Source organism: Pygocentrus nattereri, chromosome 21, assembly GCF_015220715.1.
Source record: "Pygocentrus nattereri isolate fPygNat1 chromosome 21, fPygNat1.pri, whole genome shotgun sequence".
Taxonomy (NCBI): domain Eukaryota; kingdom Metazoa; phylum Chordata; class Actinopteri; order Characiformes; family Serrasalmidae; genus Pygocentrus; species Pygocentrus nattereri.
Window position 1 is genome coordinate 9,892,455 of NC_051231.1, and position 20,152 is coordinate 9,912,606.

The following is a 20,152-nucleotide window of genomic DNA, read 5'->3' on the forward strand; positions in this document are numbered from 1 at the left end:
TCAGAAATCTCCTGATCTTTCTGTCAAACTATACGTACCTTGCATGCACTGTGGGAGCAGAGAGGAGTCGACAGGTTCGCAGTCACAGGCCTTATCTCTCAGCAGCAACCCCTTTTTGCCTCAGGCAGGCGGTTGATGATATCTCAGTGCTATCGTTCCTGCCTGTTGGCACCTTTCCGCATCACTGCAGGTTCACGTCACATTCCAGTCAGCACTTCAGGAGCCTCTGAGGTTCTGAGGCTGTGTGAGTGCCAGTGCCAGTGCAAACGTGCTAGCGTGCTAGCAGGCAGGCTCATAAGCTTCAAATAGCTTCTCATTGCAAAGCTGAGGTAAATATTCCGAGAGGGTCTCATGGAACATTGTACTCCGAACACATTGTGTTTCTTTTTATCAGTCTCTCAAGGCTGTTGTTCATTTTTTCACAAGAAGAGTCAGTAAACTCAGCAAATTGAAGTTTTAACAAACTTGCTAGCATGCTAACAAAGGCTCAGAGTGTTACCTTTTGGTACTTGAATTCATTAATGGTGTGTTTGTCCTGTAGGCGTCATATAAAGATGAGGCGCTTACCTATGCCAAGAAAACTCCAGGAAATGCTTATTGATGACAGGCCCAGGGCATTTGGGGAGAGTATTAATGTATGTATCAAGTTAAAAAGGGCTGAAAACTGTGGCACACATGAATTATTTATCCTTTCCGAGTGAGAATGGGATGCTCAGCAAGAACAACATCCCTGCTACAGAGGTCTGTGACAGAGATATGTTCTGTAGCAAATGGTATCACTCAGGTGCTTTGCTCCATTGTTGGTGTCCTTGTTTATAGGTCTTGGTGGTTATTTTTGTACGGTCTTTTTAAAATGATGCGTATGAACGCAAACCTGGAAAGTATTTAATGCAATATGTATACAAATGTGTGAGAAATATAAAAAGGAAACTGTCACATTTTGGTAGCATTTTCAATTCAGCCTGTACAATATGGGCCCCTGAAAGGATTTCTCCTGTTAGAACTCCATTGTGGAACATGACAGGCCATCATCAAGTGTCTTAATGCCGTCATCATGAATGTACTTTTCTTTTGCATCTTTTGCAGATAAAGTTGCCTGGGGGCTGTTATGGTGGGCTTATAAGGGTTGTGTGTTGCAAATGAGAAAAAAATTGTGTCCAGATTGTAGAAATGTGAGACAACAAACTGTTTTCACCATGGGTTATGCTTCTGCTACATGCTGTTTCAAATACTTGAATGCACAGCAAGTGGGAAACTATTATGGTGGTTGGAAACAGTAATGAATTGAAAAGACTTTTTACCCAATTTTCTCCCCAATTTAGTTGTTTCCTATTCCCCCCGCTAGTTAGGACCCCCCCAATCACACGTTACTACCAATGCTAGGAGGGTGAAGGCTAACACAGGCTTCCTCTGAGACCTGTGAAGCCAGACGCAGCATCTTTCCGAACTGCTGCTTGAGCAACGTCATTGGATAGCTGAACATGGTTGCCTCGCGTTGAGTGATGGGGGAAGAGGGACCACCCAGAGAGAGCGAGGCCAATTGTGCTGTCTTGGACTCCCGGCTATGGATGGCTGTAGCATCAGGGATTGAACTCGCAATCTCCTGATGATAGGGACAACGCTTAGACGGTTGCGCCACATTATATATTGCAGTTCTACCACTTCAATGATAATGCTAATTTTCACTAGCCAGCTCTATGCAATTAGCTATTGTTGTGTTGCCTTCAAGCTAACTTTGGCACACATTTGTTCTCCCACACTAAGCTTAATACTATATATTAACTTTCTGACCAAAACACAGAAATTTGAAGCACGTAAAACAAGCAACATATTTTTTCCTCGATATTTTGTTGTTTTACAGTAAATACTCCAAAAAATTCTTCAACTAAAATTCTTCAGTTCAAGACTAATGCTGGTGGAGTCTTCTGGACTGTTAGCTGTGTGCTGAGCTGATCAGTTTATTTCAAGTTGTTAAGAAAATGAGTTTAAACAAAACCACATTCTTACGTAGGATATGTTTAGTACTGTTTTGGGCTGTTTGCTTCATTTACACATTGATGCCTGACTCTATCAATAGGCCTACACTTCTGTGAGCAACATTGCATTGGTGTGTCTTTGTTCATTATGTTATGCTGGCTTTGAATGCTGTCCAGCTAAATCAGATTTAAGATCAGACAAATCTGTTTTGCAAAAATCGGTCTGCTGTCACCTGCATTTCATCTGGGCTCAGAACTAACTTACAACTGCGCATTTTTTACTCGGGCCACCTAAATGTGCATTTTAGCGATATGGTAATAATGGAAACCATTGGCGAGGAAAGCAACTGGCTTTACTGCAATGTAAATGCAAATCAGTCCCAATTTCACACAGCTTTGCTCTCATGCATTAGTGCTTTGAATGACCATCTGGACTTAGTTTTGTAACATAATGCATTTAGATGCTGCTTTTGTTTTCTGTGCCACAAGAAAATGCAGTTAGTGCAGTGATTGCAGCTCTACTCATGCATTTCTTCTCTTTGCAGATGATGGCCCTTACTCCAAAGGGAACAAGGACTCAACAGGGCCTGACAATTCCCTCACCTCCAGAAGACAGAGCATTCCAGGTACACCCAAAGCCTCTTTCTCTCTTTCTGTCTGTCTTTTGTGCCCACACAAACACTAGATCCTACCCTCGGAGAGTGCGAGTGCTACCCTGTTCCCTTCTCTGCCTTTTGATGGCGAATGTGTTTATCCGCGGCCCCGTGGGGATTTCGCCACACTTCCTGCCATGACGGTTTAGATGCATGTTTGTGATGGAGAGCTTTGGGGCTTTAGTGCACACTGCTGGCAGCTTTCTCAAGGCGTTTCCTGCGGTTTCTTGAAAAGTGGTGTCTGTTTGAGTCACTGTGCCAGTTTGAAGAACTGTGACCGGCTAGGAACTCCTGCATGCTTAAAGGAACACTCTAGAGGGTTTGATCTAAATCTCCATCTGCTGCATCAGTAGTTTTCAATAAACAATAGAAAATATATTGACTGATGTTAATAGGAGGCAAATTCATACATAAGAAAAGCCAATAAGCAGGCGCCAAAAAACCCCCATCGGCCTCTGTTATACAGTCGGCTTCATAATTAGCGGCACCATTTATAAAGACATTGTTCTTGGTAAGGGTTTTAGTTTCTTTAGACTTTAATTTTAAAAGATTTCTCATGATTTCAGGCCCTGTTCACACACATCTGGATATTTATTTTAAACAGGTTTTTGAAAACACTGTCCAGGGTGGAGATTTTCGTGTGGACGGACAAAAAGTGGCTTTTTGAAAAAGCCAATGTCACGCCATCAACTTGCTTATTTGTTAACATGCCCGTTGCTGTTTTCATTTATTAATAATGCAGAACTTTGTCTGAAATATGACTGACAACTGGTGTTTCTGTGTGGTGTTTCCCATTCACCCCTTGCCCCTAACACTTAGCCTTAATAACAACTCAAAAAATTCTCTAGTAGTTTGCTGGTGTCTTGGTAGGTAGCTAAATTTCCCATTCCACCTTAAGTGGTGCAGCAGTTACATGTAACAACCATCATTTAAAATTCCCCACTAAGGGGAAATTCCACCTCCACAATCTAACCCATCTGTGCGGTGAAACACCACATACACACTAGTGATAACACACACTAGGGGGCAGTGAGTACACTTGCCTGGAGTGGTGGGCAGCCCTATCCACAGGTGGAAATGGGAAAATTCAAACAAGAAACTGGTGAATAGCTGACTTCAGCTTCATATCACTGAAGAATTTGTGGTGGGTGATAAAAATTATTATTAAACTATGATGCCCTAAATGTAACTAAAGCCCAGCAGTGAGGTTGCTGAACTTTACCCTCCTCTGCTATCACTGCTATATATGATATATATATCGCTCTGTTATACGTTCTTTCTGTTTCAGGGTCCCATTTCATAGGGTAGATTTCAACCACTAGGACTTGTAACTCAGTTCAAGGGGCAAGGTGACACTCGAAAAAAGGGGTAGGGCTAAAAGTAAGAAATGGGATTAGGCCTTAATCATCTTTAATCAAAGTGTTTTTCTTTTTTTGAGCTTTTTTCCAGCAAATATTTGACTTTTGATATGCGAATGAGTCGTTTTTGTGTTCTTGTGTGGACATAGAGATGTTCAAAAAAATCCTGCTGGTGTGGAAAAAGGTCTTTTAGTTTTTAAATGGAGGAAAACTGTTTTTAAAAATACGCAGATACGCATGGAAGGGACCTTAATGTGAGATTAATGTGTGTATTAATGTGATTAATAATGTTATTATTAATGTGAGACTGAGCTAAGTGATCCTTTTTTGCCTAAAATTGAGAAAAAATGATGGTTCTGACAGTAACAGTCAGTGAGTTTCCTTTTCTTTTCCAAGCACAGAGAAATTGTTGCCTGTGCTAATCAGTCATATGCTACAGAAGCGGCAGATAGAGATTAGGTTGAAAAATGCTGCTGCATTCATCTAATAGATGCAGGAGAAAGAAAAGGACCTGAGCAATTAAACATAGTTTCAAATCTTACACTAATTGGATTAGCTGAATCGACACTAAAAGATAATGAGATTTAAACCAGAGTGGATGGGATTCATCTTTTATGATGACTTTCATATTCATTTGTGTAATAATGTTGAAGAGAGTCAGGAAAAGGGAAGCATATTTGGACACTGAGGCTGCCTTTATGCCGTTATCCATCAATATAATGCTCAGTTTCTTTTCTAATCAGGCTAATATTGACTGCTGACTAACGTCTATCCATCATTCCTCCTGTAAAAATGTTCATTAGAGGAACTGAGGGGAGATCTTTATTAAAGTGCTGTTTATCCATCTTTAGATCATCTTAATCTTAGATAATCGAGCGTGAAGATTTTGCAATGTATGTAAGCCTAGTGATAAATATATATTTCATCAGATTCTTGCCTGATTCAGAAATATCACTTGGTTAAATGCACTTAACCACATGTAGCTAAATGCATGTTTGGCGAGGATGAATATTTTATGGAGAATTAGGCCTAATCACCTTCAACTGGAGCTTAAATGGCCGCGGACTGCTCAGCGCACTTTCAGCTCCTGCTCACGTTTTGCCTCTGCTCCGAGTTTTGGGAAAATGTAACGTTAATAATTAAAGCTCAGTGAAGTGAGCTCGCACATGGGTTGAATGCTTAACTAGCTGTCTTTTATAGAGTGGTTTATAGGATGAATAAACACAGGGTGAAATGGCAGGAATTATGTGAAGGCCCAGGAAACAACCCAGCTGAATTTAATTACCTTTGAATGCAAATGCCTGAAGTCTTTGGCTTATCGGGTTTAAGAACATTGGGTGTCCATTTAGAAGAAAACGACTTGTAGCGGTATGGGTTGTTAGATTTATTACCTGTTTTTGCTTCTAATTGGCCTTTTATTGTTGTTACCGATGCATTACACGTCATTAAATGTTCACACAGCTTGTTTTCTGTTCTAGGTCTGAACTATGAATGATGATAGCTCACGTTCCACAAAGATTTATTAGTGTTAGCAATTTTTTTCCTTGTTAGTTGGTTACTAATTGGCTGGAGTTAGGTAACTTTTAATGAGGCAGCAGGACAAAGATTGCTTTTCTGAGACATGCTTCTGTAACCTTTGGCCTTGAAAAGTGGTAAGACTCAGCTCTGTGTTTCTTAGTAAAGCATTTACTGGTTAGGACAGTTAAAATAAAATTAAACGCTTAAATTTTCATCTAATCCAATGGAAAAAGGACATTCGCATATTAAAGAGACCCATATAAAAAAATGTATAGTGCAAGTGTCAAAACATTTCCCTCCACACAGTCATATCACAAAACCAACTCACTTACATTTGTTCGCCTTTTCATCCTACAGCGGTATAGCCCCACCCATTCACACAGAAGTTATAAGGAGTGTTGCAGCCTGGAATGTTTTTTCCAATAAGGCACAGCCAATCAGAACAAAGCTTGTTTACATACATCAGTCTTAAAGGCACAGTAACAAATCCAACTTGTTTAATTCTAAAGCATAAAAAGAAGTTGAAATGGTACAAAAAACCACACAAATGTTATAAGTGCCTTTTAGAGTTACCTCACTTAACAAATGCTCTGTGAAAAGGCATGTCAGCCAAGACAGCCCCACAACATCCAGAGCCTTGAGGAACTCGGGACGGATCTCATCCACCCCTGGAGCCCTGCCGCCAAGGAGCTTTTTAACTATCTTAGCGACTTTGGCCTCAGTAATGGACAAGCCTATTCCCGTGTCCCCAGACTCTGCCTCCTCACTGGAGAATGTGTTGGTGGGATTGAAAAGGTCCTCAAAGTATTCCTTCCACCGCCTAATGACGTCTTCAGTCGAAGTCAGCAGCACACCATCTCCACTATATACAGTGCTAGTGGCACACTGCTTTCCCCTTCTGAGTCGCCTGATGGTTTGCCAGAATCTTTTCGGAGCCGACTTAAAGTCACTTTCCAAGGCCTCACCGAACTCTTCCCACACCCGGGTTTTTGCCTTGGCAACGACTGAAGCCGCTTGGCATGTCGATACCTGCCAACTGCCTCTGGTGTCCTACAGGCCAACCATGTCCAGTAGGACTCCTTCTTCAGCTTGACGGCATCTCTCACCTGGGGTGTCCACCACCGGGTTCGAGGATTACCGCCCTGACAGGCACCAACTACCTTGCGACCACAGCTACAGTCAGCCGCTTCAACAATGGAGGAGCGCAACATGGCCCATTCTGAGTCAATGTCCCCCACCTCCCCCGATATCTGGTCAAAGTTCTGACGGAGGTGTGAGTTGAAGATCAATCTGACAGGTTCTTCTGCCAGACGTTCCCAGCAACTATACGTTTGGGTTTGCCTGGTCTGACCGGCATCTTCCCCCACCACCTGATCCAACTCAACACCAGGTGGTAATCAGTTGACAGCACAGCTCCTCTCTTTACCCGAGTGTCCAATACACATGGCCGCAAGTCCGCTGACACGGCTACAAAGTCAATCATTGAACTGCGGCCTAGGGTGTCCTGGTGCCATGTGCACTTATGGACATCCTTGTGTTCAAACATGGTGTTCGTTATGGACAAACTGTGGTTTGCAGAAAACTGAACACCACTCGGGTTCAGATCAGAGAGGCCATTCCTCCCAATCACACCCCTCCAGGTCTTACTGTCGTTGCCCACGTGAGCGTTGAAGTCCCCCAGTAGGACAATCGAGTCTCCAGGAGGAGCACTTTCAAACACCCCTCCCAAGGACTCTATGAAGGCTGGGTATTCTGAACTGCTGTTCGGTGCATAAGCACAGACAACAGTCAAGACCCGTTCCCCAACCTGAAGGCGTAGGGAAGCTACCCTCTCGTCCACCGGGGAAAACCCCAACATACAGGCGCCGAGTCGAGGGGCTATGAGAAAGCCCACACCTGCCCGCCGCCTCTCGCCATGGGCAACTCCAGAAAAGAAAAAAGTCCAGTCCCTCTCAAGGAGATTGGACCCAGAGCCCAAGCTGTGTGTTGAGGTGAGCCCGACTATATCTAGCCGGTATCTCTCAACCTCGCGCACCAACTCAGGCTCCTTCCCTGCCAGTGAGGTAACGTTCCAAGTTTCAAAAGCCAGTTTCAGCAACCGAGGATCAGAACGCCAAGGCCCATGCCTTCGGACACTGCCCGATCCACAATGCACCACACCCCTACTTCTGCCCCTCCCATCGGTGGTGAGTTGATGGGAGGGGGGACTCATGTAGCTCCTTCGGGCTGGGCCCAGCCGGGCACCATGAGTGAATGCCCGGCCACCAGACGCTTGCTGGCGAGCCCCTCCCCCAGGCCTGGCTCCAGGGTGGGGCCCCGGTAACCCTGATCCGGGCAGGGTACACAAGTCCTTCCTTTTTGGTTTGCCATGGGAGTCCCTACCAGGAGCTTTTGCTCCAGACAACATAGCTCCTAGGATCATTCAAGCACACAAACCTCTCCACCACGATAAGGTGGTGATCCATGAAGAGGAAAATAAACATGTATTATTGATAAAATCTGTTTTCAATAAAACTGAGATAATATAATAAATAAAAAACAGGTGCCATAAAACAAACTTACTTGATTACAGTATGTAAGCTACAAAATGTGCCATTAAATCAAGCCTCCTCAACAACAGAGAAGTTATTCAAGGCAATGAATTTAATTTTTTTAGTTAGGCTTTGTACTTTCTCTGTTGTGGGTGAATTATTTCATTGTTTTTGTCCTAACCTACTGTTATTAGGCAAAGCAGTGTTTTACTCTCTGCTGCTGTGTTTTTTCTGTATTCAGTGTGTCTAGCGAGATGTCCTGTTTTCAAGTGGTATCAAACCTGTAGGGTGGACTTTGTATCTCTTCTTGATACTTGAGATGAACAAAGATTCTAAATGTCTGGTCTAAAGTTCCTCATAGGAGCCATGAAGTAGTTGTACATGGCTGATATATTCACTGTTGATCAGCGGCAGCTCAAACTGTTTGAACAAAGAGAGCACATTCTTAGGTGTTAGATTTTGACGCTTTACTGTAGTTCTATTAAATCTTTGTTTTTTTCAACCAAATTTTTGCTCTTTCTTCTCTTTTAGTCCAAAACCTAAAGTGCCATTTTTGACTATATTCAACTGAAATGGTTTGGTGGCCAACATTTTGGAGCATCCCTACATATTGCTAGTTGCACTGTTTTGGAAAAAATCATTGCAAATTCAAGTCTTATGAAACATGTGGGAACTTCAGTCATATCAAAGATTTGATTTGCTTATGTGCTACAAGGCCTTGTGGAAGAGATGCTAAAGCTGGCTGTGTTTGTGGAGTCATTCAATATTAATTACTTCTGTTAATTCATTAAAAGTTGATTCTGAATTCTTCATTAATAGCAAATTCCTTGGTGTGACTTCTTTCCTGGAGAGTGTAGCAATGCTAGAATGAAATAGCTGCTGTGCTTTTTGTCATTTTCTTAGTCGCTCCCATGTGATGTAGTAAGAGACAGTCTGTTCTAAGCACAGGCAGTTGAGCAATTAGGCTAGAATCCTCTCTCACTGTGTACATATCATCTCTGTTACAGCGCTTACAAGCCAACGGAGCTTACGCTGAAGACAACTGTGTTTATATATCCTAAGAAACAAAGTGGATTCATTTTGCATTAGTCATGGTACACGTTAAAGTTTAATAGCCTAACCCTGTTTGGTTTTTCTGTATACAATAGTGGTACAGTTCAGTCACGTCTCTTTCCACATGCATAAGTAAGAAAAATAAGGAAAGTTTTCTAGGGATGCACAATTTCTGGTGCGATAACAAAAACCCATAATTGACACTTTATTACAGTCAATAAAACACCCACATAATTAAATTTTTAACTGAAAATAATTAAAGCAAACTGTTAAAAAAAAGATAATTGTGGTATGTGGAAAAGCTTGGACGCCCTACTAAATCAGTACTTAGACCCTCTTTGGCAGATCTCACAGCTTACGAACACTTTTTATAGCCAGATATGAATATTTCTGTTTTTATTTTAGGATTTTTATACTTAATTTTACTTACAGAACACATGTAGCTCTGTAATGTTCTTGGGCATTTTCAAGATCTGTGAACAGATTTTCAATGATATTGAAGTCAGGGCACTGTGAGGTCCAGCCAGTTTTCAGCTTCAGTTTCTTGGCTGACTTACTTCTAAAATTTGCTGATATTTAGTGAAATTTAGTGAAATCTTCTTCCATCTGCCAATGCAGTGTGTCCTGTGTCACTGACTGTCACACAGCTCCAAAGAGTAACAGATTTCCCCACACTTAACAGTTGGCAAGGTGTTCCTTTCATCAAATGCTGCTGCTCTTCAAACATACCTTTAGTGATTTTGCATACGTTAGATATAGACTTTTGTGATGAGGTTGCAGGTAAGATTTTTGTGAAAAAGGTTTTTTTTTGCTGCCTAGGTTGCATTTGCTTGTTTACACATCAAAATCTTGCATATATATATACACATACAGCTTATATTTTGCACTTATATTTTATTTATTGTCAAGTAATCTATTTTATCTGATTCAGTACAAGTGCGTTACCAGTACCAGTAATATATAGCAAATATTTAACACTGTAGATAAAATAGTATGCAGATACTCAAATATAGCCAGAATTTTTCCTTTTTGAACAAATTGGTAAAATATAGCAAACAAAACAATCTAAATGAATAATCTGTGCTTAATTGTGGAAATACAGCTCAGCTTTTCTGGCTTAATGTGGAATGTAATCTTTGTTGCATAGCCACGACAGAGCTAAATTAGGCGTGATGATTATTTTAAGTATTTACATATGTAGCAGATGTTCTTATCTAGAGCCAATTAGTCTTAGGTGAATGTAGCAGTCTAGATGCCCAAGCACTCTTGGGTATAACAGTTCTTTGAGTTAATGCACACCACTACAGACTGTACATGCATCAGTACATGCCCAAGCACAAATTATTACTTCTAATTATAAGCTGTTGGTCTAATAATTGGTCCAATAATAATAAAACATAATAATTGCATTTCTCCACATATGCTCAAATGATATGCAGTGGGATACAGAGCTCAGAGACCACTAATAAAAAAGCTTTTATATTTGCATTCCATTATAATTTATTACAGAAGTTTTCATTTGCCTGCAAATTGATGAGCAGGATCTCTGAAATAAATTCCAGAAGTTTGTGCAAAAACCTCTGATGGACAGATCAAATTCACACAGATAAAAGAGAATCATCTGAACATGAGCTTGAATAGAAGAGATATGAGCAAAAAACAAACAAGCTGACCTTTTTGTACAAAGGCCTTAACTTGGTCAGTATAACAGATCTGCTTGAATTTGAATAGTGACCTAGAAACCGTGCAGAGTTGAAGTGGAAAAAAATCTTAGTATTTCATTGTGGTCTTAGTCTTTTGGACCTCACTCTATTGGTTGCCAATATACTGTGTAGGATCTGACCAAAGTACTGGTTGGCCAATAATGACAACTCATAGTTTTATCAGAATCAGCAAAATATTGATGATAATTTGCTACTTTTGCCAATCCTGGGTCTCAAATTATGGCCAAAATAATGGAAACAGGTAAATGTATACAGATCTGAGTTAGTAGGAGAAGAGCAAAACTTTTCCTACAAAGAGAATGAATGAAAAATAAGAAGTAATTCAAGAGCCAAAGCTGCAAACAATTCCAGGTAGCTCCATCCCCAGTGCCACAATATTTAATACTGTGAGTTTCTGCTGTTCATCTGAGTTACATAGTGTGGTAATTTAGATCAAACAGTCCTATCAGTATATGTACAAAATATACATCGCTGTTGTCAGAAGAAAACCTAGTATCTCCAAAATGGTAACTTTACAGGAGAAGGAAAAAACCTACATTACTTTTATTTTAAAGTCAGTGGGACCAGACTTTTTTCCAAGTATTTTTTGGCCATTTCATTTGACCCACAGCCAATTTGGTCAGACTCTGAAGATGAGACGACATTAAATTCCCAAACTGTCATCACCACTGAACACCGTTTCAGTTTTGTGACAGAAGAACCGCTAAATAACCTGGAATCAGCCAGAAATGAACTGAATACCAAACGTGTCGTCTCATCTTCAGTGTCTGACCAAATCGGACTGAGCCATAAAACCGACGCAATAAAAAACTAAAAAGCTGCTCAGTGGTGATGACAGTTTGGGAATTTAATGTAAGGAGCTCGAGAACGACCTGCCGGCTGTGCAGTGAGTGGGTGGAGCTTGTTACTCTGACGTAACAACTGTGAACATTAAAACATATTAAACGCAGCATTCACGGTCCAATGTATTAATTTCTTACTTTGTTTATTTGACTGTTGTATAAAAGCAGTAGAACACTCGAGGTTGTGTGTTATCTCGTATCATTATTGTGTATTCATATTGGTCAGGTCCTGCTGTCTGGCATGCTACCATTGTGCTTGACCGTAGAATAACAGATCACTGGTGTTGTGATTTTGTAGTCAGTGTAATGTTGTTGTGCGGCTGACACTCTCTCTCTCTGGGCTCTGCTGTGTCTGGCTTTTGTGTTTCTGGGCAGAAGAGCTGCGGGGGGTGACGTTGGTGGAGCTGATTAAAAAGGAGGGCAGCACTTTGGGCCTCACCATCTCAGGAGGAACCGACAAGGATGGCAAGCCACGCGTCTCTAACCTGCGACCGGGTGGCCTTGCAGCCAGGTGAGGTCAATTCACACATGAACAGATATGCGCAGATTGTGATACCAGTCAAACGTTTGGACACGTGTACTCATAGACGACGTTTTCTTTATATGTACTATTTCCCACAAGACATATGGTTAACATATAGAAGTAGTGCAGTAATCAAAAATCTTACATTTTAGATCCTTCAAAGTTTTCTTTTGTCTTGATGCACACTAATGGCTTTCTCTCAAGCTGCTTTATGAGGAGCCATCTTTTCCTACAGGCTTGAAAAAGCTCCAAGAGACCTAATTGGCTGTGGACAAGTACTTGTTGGAGGGGAGATTTCAAAAAATACTTTTATATTTATAATACATTTTAACCATTTCAATTTGTTTTGTAAATAGATCCATACTCTGTCATCTTTACTATTTGTAATTCTCTGATGGGCTGGGACCACTATAATTTATCAGTAATTAGCGATAACCGCTTTGTTATCGATAACCGCTAATTTCTTTTTTTTTTTTTTTTATTGCTTTTTTACAGGTCTTACAACACAAATACAAAGAAAGAAAAAAAATTTTTAAAAATTACAACAATTACAAAGTACAGCCTTATAATCGTGAATCAATATGCAAATAAAATAATATGAAAGGAAAATAGAGAAATGAAAACAGTGAAACATAAATGTAAAATAACTAAATAAATAAATAAAGGGGGTGGGGGGGCTTGGGACTATTGCATGTTCAAGAGGGGGGAGTACCAAAGTCCTCCGCAGGAAGCTGCGGGAGGGACCTGAAAAAGGAGATGAAAGGTGACCAGCACCTATAAAAGTTGTCCACTGAACCCCTCAAACTAAACTTGATCTTCTCGAGGCGCAAAAAGAAAACAACATCTTTTAGCCAGAGGGAATGAGAGGGAGGAGAGCGAGACTTCCAGCTTATAAGAATTCTCCGCCTTGCCAATAACAAAGCAAAAGCTATAGATTCTAATTCTCGAGAATTCAACCGAGTACTGCCGATGTAAATACTAAAAATAGCTAATAGAGGGCAGGGGCTCAGATGTTTATTAAAGACTGTTGAAAGTGTAAAGTATACAAAATCCCAGAATCTCCCCAGTTTGCGGCAAGACCAAAACATATGAGAGAGGGTGGCCGGGTCCTCGTCGCAGCGGGGACAGGTTGGCTTAACCTCCGGATAGATTTGTGCTAATTTAGCATTGCATAGATGAGCTCTATGAATAACTTTCAGTTGCATTATGTTTAGTCTTGCACAAGAGGATGAAGAGTTAACTCTAGCCAAAGCTTCAGTCCACCATCTCTCATCAATCTCAAGTCCTAACTCCGCTTCCCATTTAGTCTTGGCATCAGGAAACTTTACTTTATGAAAAGACAAGATCTTATTATAAAAAATAGATATAAGCTTTCCCTCAGTTTTTGCAGTAAAAAAGTCCTCCCATGGGAGAGCAGGGGGGCATTCCGGAAACATGGGAAAAAGGGATTGTGCACAGTGACGAATTTGGAAAAATCTAAAAAGGTCTGTTCTAGGAAGCCTAAATGTTGAGACTACTGAAGAGAAACTACAAAATGTTTCATCAAAGAGATCCTTAAAGGTGGTAATACCACTCCTCTCCCAGCTTATAAATCTAGAGTCCAGGGTTGCAGGCTCAAATAAATGATTTTTACATATTGGACTTAAAACAGACGCCTCAGTAAAATGAAACATTCTGCGAAACTGAGTCCAGATTTTTAGCGTAGACACAACTAACGGATTGGAGGAGAAATGAGAGGAAAGTATGGGAAGAGAGGAATAAACCAAGGCGCGAATAGAAGACGAGTGACAGGAAAGGGATTCCAAAATACACCATGCAGCCTCTGGGTTTTTAAACCAAAATGCCATTTTTTGTATGTTGGCTGCAAAGTAGTAATACATAAAATTAGGGAGGGCCAAGCCTCCAGAAGAACGGGGACACTGAAGAATTCCTTTCCTGATACGGGGGACACGACCACCCCAAATAAACCCAGTGACAGCCTTATCTATAGAAACAAAAAAGGATTTGGGGAGAAAAATAGGAAGACATTGAAATAAAAACGAAAATTTAGGAAGGACATTCATCTTAATACACTGTACCCTACCCGCTAAAGAGAGGGGAAGGCTACTCCACCTCTGCAGGTCACTGCACATTTTAGTAAGTAGAGGGGAGAAGTTGGCATCCTGAATAAGTGATATTTTGCGAGTAATATTAACACCTAGATATTTAAATCCGTCAGGTGCCAGCCTAAAGGGGATTTCCGTTTGTGTAATTGTACAGGCAGCAGCATTAATTGGGTAAAACGTGCTTTTGGAGAAATTTAGCTTATAGCCTGAATATGAACCAAATTCTACTAAAATGGAATTAATAACAGGAATGGCTGACAGAGGGTGAGTTATATATATCAAGAGATCATCCGCATAGAGGGAAACTCTATTTTCAATTCCGTACCTCATGATTCCTTGTACTCCAGGAGCAGTTTTAAGAGCGATTGAGAGAGGTTCTATGGCAATAGCAAAAAGTAAGGGCGATAAAGGACATCCTTGGCGTGTACCTCTGTGTAAAGAAAAATAATCAGAATATACAGAGTTTGTATGGACACGAGCTAATGGTGCAGTATAGAGCAGCTTAATCCAGGAAATCAATATATTTCTGAACCCAAATTTATTAAGAACAAAAAATAAATAGTCCCATTCTATACGATCAAAGGCCTTCTCTGCGTCTAGCGAAACCACAGCTTCTGGAATTTGCGAATTATCTGATGTATATAATACATTTAGAAGTTTACGAATGTTAGAAAATAAATGCCGCCCTTTAATAAAGCCTGTTTGATCCTTTGATATAATAGAAGGGAGGACAATTTCAATGCGTTTGGCCAGAATCTTAGCTAAGATTTTGTGCTCATTACAAAGTAAACTGATGGGGCGATATGAGCTGCAAAAAGTGGGATCTTTATCCTTTTTAGCTATAAGTGAGATATTAGCCTGCGTCAGGGAAGGGGGCAAAGAACCCCTATCCAGTGACTCAAATACCTCCAGCAAAAGAGGTGACAGTTGGTTGTCAAACTTCTTAAAAAACTCTATACCAAACCCATCTGGTCCAGGGGATTTACCACTACTTAATGATCTAATAGCCTCTGAGATTTCCGCTACCGTGAATGGGCGATCTAACTCTTCAGCCAGTATAGGATCAAGAACCGGGAGTGCTAGTTTTTCTATAAATGAGTGCATAGCAATGGTATCAATCGGGCCATCCGAGGTATATAATGAAGAGTAGTAATTTTTAAAAGCCTTGTTGATGTCTTTAGGATGAGTCAACAAATTTCCATGAGTGCCCCTAACTTGATGTATTAGTCTGGATGCAGCCTGTCTCCTTAACTGATGCGCTAGTAGTCGCCCACTTTTTTCACCATATTCATAAAAAAACCTTGAGAACGTAAAATAAAGGCTTCAGCATATTTTGTGGAAAACAAATTGAATTCTCCTTGTAGGTCAAGCTGCTTTTTAATTAATTCTGGAGTTGGACAGGAAGAAATCTGACTGTCTAAAGATAATATAGAACTAGAGAGCTCGTCCAACTTTTTCTTGTTGGTGTTCTTAATGTACGAGGCATAGGAGATAATTTCACCCCGAATAACAGCTTTGAGCGACTCCCATAGCACTGAATTCGAAATAGAATCAGTTTTGTTAGTGTGTAAAAAAAAACAAATGGAATCTGAGATCGTTGTACAAAAATTCTCCTCTGAGAGTAGTGTTGGATTAAAACGCCATTGAGGGGGGTCTCTCTGATAATGACTGAAGGTAAGATCCAGCTGTAGTGGCGCATGGTCTGAAATAACTATCGGCAAATACTGAACTTGGGTAATAAACTGCATGAGCTCGCGATTGACAAAAAATTGTCAATTCGAGAAAAGGAAGAATGTACATGAGAATAGAAAGAGAAAGATCTTGACTGAGGGTGAAGTTCGCGCCATGGGTCAACACAACCATTTTCATCCATAAAGCAGGACAACGATGATGCCATTTTTGAGGTTACTGTTGACGTCAGTTTTGATCGATCTAGTGTGGGGTTCATAGCACTATTAATGTCACCTCCGAGAACTAATTTGTGCGAATTTAGATCAGGAATTATGGACAGCAACCTATCCATAAAATCGACATCATCCCAATTTGGTGCATATATATTAACTAACACCACTGGAGCCTACTACAATAATATATCTACCATACTGGTCAGATATGATATTGGAAGGCGTAAAATGTATTCTTTTATTAATCAATATTGCTACTCCCCTAGATCTACTACTATAGTTAGAGTGAAATACTTGGTTAACCCAGGCCTTACGCAGTTTGGTATGCTCAAATCTGGAGAGGTGGGTTTCTTGGAGAAATATTATATCCGCCTTCATGGATCTAATATGGTTAAAGACCTTTACAGCTTTAATTCGAGACTGCAAGCCCCTGATATTCCAGGAAATAAATCTAACCGGGTTATTTATATTGGAAGCCATTGTTTAAATGAGAAGAAGAGACAAATAGATGATGTGGTAGAGAACATAGATGTATTATGCAGACAAAGGCTGAAAGCATAGCGACCTGGAGAAGATAGAGAAAGTGACTTTGGGGAGGGAACACACACAAAAAATAAAATAAAATAAAAAAAACAAGACAGAAAAAACAAAAAATCCCAAAAAGACCATCCACAGCACCACACAAACACAACAACACACCCCGTCCCAAAGAGGGAACTACAGCCCTCTGAACAATCAAACCCACTGTAAAAGTACTTCCGGTGAACACATCTCAAACAGACTAACCTAAAACATGTCAAGCACATCCATCCATCCATCCATCCATTTTCTAAGCCGCTTCTCCGTCAGGGTCGCGGGGGGATGCTGGAGCCTATCCCAGCAGTCTTCGGGCAGAAGGCAGGATACACCCTGGACAGGCCGCCAGTCCATCACAGGGCAGACAGACAGACACAGACAGTCACTCACACACTCACACCTAGGGGTAATTTAGCATGTCCAATTGGCCTGACTGCATGTCTTTGGACTGTGGGAGGAAACCGGAGAACCCGGAGGAAACCCACGCAGACACGGGGAGAACATGCAAACTCCACACAGAGAGGACCCTGGCCGCCCGGCCGGGGAATCGAACCCAGGCCCTCCTCGCTGTGAGGCGACAGCGATACCCACCACGCCACCGTGCCGCCCGTATGTACTTATTAAATGCGCCATCACCCCCGCAAACGCTACCACATTCCTATACAATGGGAAAGTGTACTCAGCGACAACAGAAAATGAGTGGGGAAAAATTTTTTTAAAATAAAATAAAATAAAGATCCAGTACCCACACATGTTTACTGACTGCACAAACTAAGTATTTATGTGCGTTAACCTTTATAATTGTGCATTTTCTATTGCTCCCTAGACACCAAGTTATCAGGTAGGCTGAGCCTGCGTACTATATACATAGAATATGTAAGAAGAAACAACAACAAGTGAAGATTATAACTTAGATAACCTAGAAGAATCTGTATGTGCATAATCAATCTGAAAATAACGGTAATTGCGAAAATTTAAGAAATGTACCTTAGTCATATCTACACTGCAGCTTGTGTGTTGAGAGAACTTTTATCACAGTCAAGTGTAAGTGAACGACGCATAAAATCTGGAAACTAAATTGAGACACTGGTGTTAAGCAACATAAAGTTACTCCTCAAGACATCCGAGTGGCTCAGCGGTTATAGTGATTTTTCAGAAAAGCCTGTGCCGCCTCCGGAGTTTCAAAAAACTGGAAACCATCTTTGGAAACAACACGTAGTCGGGCCGGGTAGAGCAAACTGCACCGGACCCCTTCTTTATATAGCGCGGCTTTCACCGCGCGAAAAGCGGCCCGTCGCCGAGAAAGGTCCGCGCTATAGTCCTGGAAAAATCTGATGCTGTGACCTCGAAAACTCACACCTTCCCTGCTCCTCCGAAGGACGCGTTCCTTGTCCTGAAATGAGTGAAAGAGCATAATGAAGGGCCTCGACTTGTTAGAGTCCGTGCCGCCTGCCGCAGCTGATTGGCCGAGCCGATGCGCCCTTTCCAGAACAGGCTGATGATGGAAGTAGTCCGAGCCGAATGCCTCCAGCAGCAGATCTGTCATGAACTTAGTTGGATCAGCGCCCTCCATCTTCTCCGGGATTCCGATGGCTCTCAAATTGGAGTGACGGGAGCGGTTCTCCAGGTCATCTAGCTTATCAAGCAGTGCGGAGTTTTCCTTAGTGAGAGAACTGCATTGATTTTCCAGTTGTGCTATCCTATCGCTGTGATCTGAAGTAGAGGCTTCCAGAGCTTTGATGCTCCCCGAATGAGATTCGAGCGTTTGCTTGATTGAGTCCAGAGTGTCAGCAATGGGCTGTAGAGCACTGGACAGCGCCACAGTATTCTCTGAGAGCAAAGAACTTTTCAAGCTTTCAATCGCTGACAGGAACCAAGGCGGAGCGTCCGCCGAGTCGGCCATGGTATTAGCTGCCGGGGAGCTAGGCCTCTCTGAGGGTGCCGCTGTGTCGTGGGAGGGGCTGCCCGCTGTGTGGGCTCGAGAGCCGGTAGAGTCCTTAGCTTGTCGCCCCGAGCTAGCTCCCGCATTTAGCGATTGCTCCAGAGTTGACTGTGAGCGAGCCACGGTGGGTGCAGTTTTGAGCAAGCTTCTCTCTCTCAAATTGCGCGACATCACACTAATCCTGGTCCACGTAAGAAAGGCGTCAGGGAGTTTTCAACAAGGTAGTAACTCTGTTGTCGCAAAAGCAACAAGTATATTAGTGTGTAGTTACGGGAGCGGTGCTAACGCGCGTCTATTCGGAACGCATACCTAGCCGGAAGTCCTCTATAACCGCTAATTTCTATTTTATTTAATATTCTTTCCATTTGGTGTGCATGAGCAGTCTTCACTCTGATCCCTAATCTGAAATTCCAGTTCTAATTTTACTTCAATTACATGCTGCTACACGCGAAAAACACGGTCAGATACAAAGAGTGTGTTTACATGCACTCAGTAATCCGATCATTATGGGATTTCTGCATACTCTGATTTCTTACATCAGAGTAAGGTCTAGAAATCTGATAAAGAGAGCTGGATTGTAGTTCAGTAATCAGATTTCTCAGTACAAGTGAACTCTTACTCTGATTTCTTTCAGATTTCTCAGTCTGTGCATGTGCGAAATAGACGGCGGTATCTGAAAAAAGCAAGCAGCATCGCCACAAGATGCAGCAGAACACTTTTGATGAGACTGACTACATGGTCAATGAAATGAAGGATTTAAATATTCTTCATCTTCATGATGTTTGTTCATAGTTTCAGGTTAAACGGCCCAATGTTTTTTGAAAAAAGCCACGGCATGAGGTTTGACTTTTGTATCACATTCACGTCTTCTTCTGTGAGTTTATTGGCTAGAGTTTCACATTGTCTGATTACTCAAGTGCATGTAAACGCTTTGGTCCGATTACTGACAAATCAAATTTTTTGGAGTTATTGGATTATTTTCTGCATGAAAACACATTCAATGTTTTTTATTCTTAATGTTTCCATTATGTTTAGTCATCATGAGATCTTTTCGCTCCCATTTTTTGTGGATATGATTTCTAAATCAAAGTATTGCTCCACTCAGTGTATTCATTGAGTAATAACGCAAACAACAAGGTATTTTTTCTTCTGGCTAATGCAGCTCAAAGCCTCAGACACTGAGAGACAGCCCATTCTGCTAAAAAGTTCATCACTGACTCAAGGAGGAGCTCCTAAGCAGTGATGTGTGATGACTCAAGGCTCTAAACGTTAAACTGTATTAACAAACCACAAGCACAAGCTCTGAAATGAAGTGTTAATTTTTACATTAATTGGTACATTTTGAAATTTAACAGTGTATAAAACATTAAGCTCCTCTGTCTAAAGAATCATTTTACATGACATGGTTGCATTAAATAATTAAAAAGAAAAATGTATATCGGTTTAT

The 20,152-nt window shown here is 41.2% G+C and overlaps 1 protein-coding gene across 8 annotated transcripts in view; it reads left to right on the top strand.

Moving 5' to 3' along the window:
- The window catches only part of grip2b (glutamate receptor interacting protein 2b), a 200,801-nt gene that overhangs the window by 85,028 nt on the left and 95,621 nt on the right, over positions 1–20,152 (top strand). For 4 of the 8 annotated variants that reach the window (XM_037532362.1, XM_037532364.1, XM_017713343.2 and 1 more), the window contains exons 2-3: positions 2,522–2,602; positions 12,031–12,166. In XM_037532362.1, the coding sequence (XP_037388259.1) occupies positions 2,522–2,602; positions 12,031–12,166 (217 nt within the window). The remainder of the gene's footprint in view (positions 1–2,521; positions 2,603–12,030; positions 12,167–20,152) is intronic. The other 4 variants (XM_037532363.1, XM_037532365.1, XM_037532366.1 and 1 more) reach the window with 1 other exon arrangement.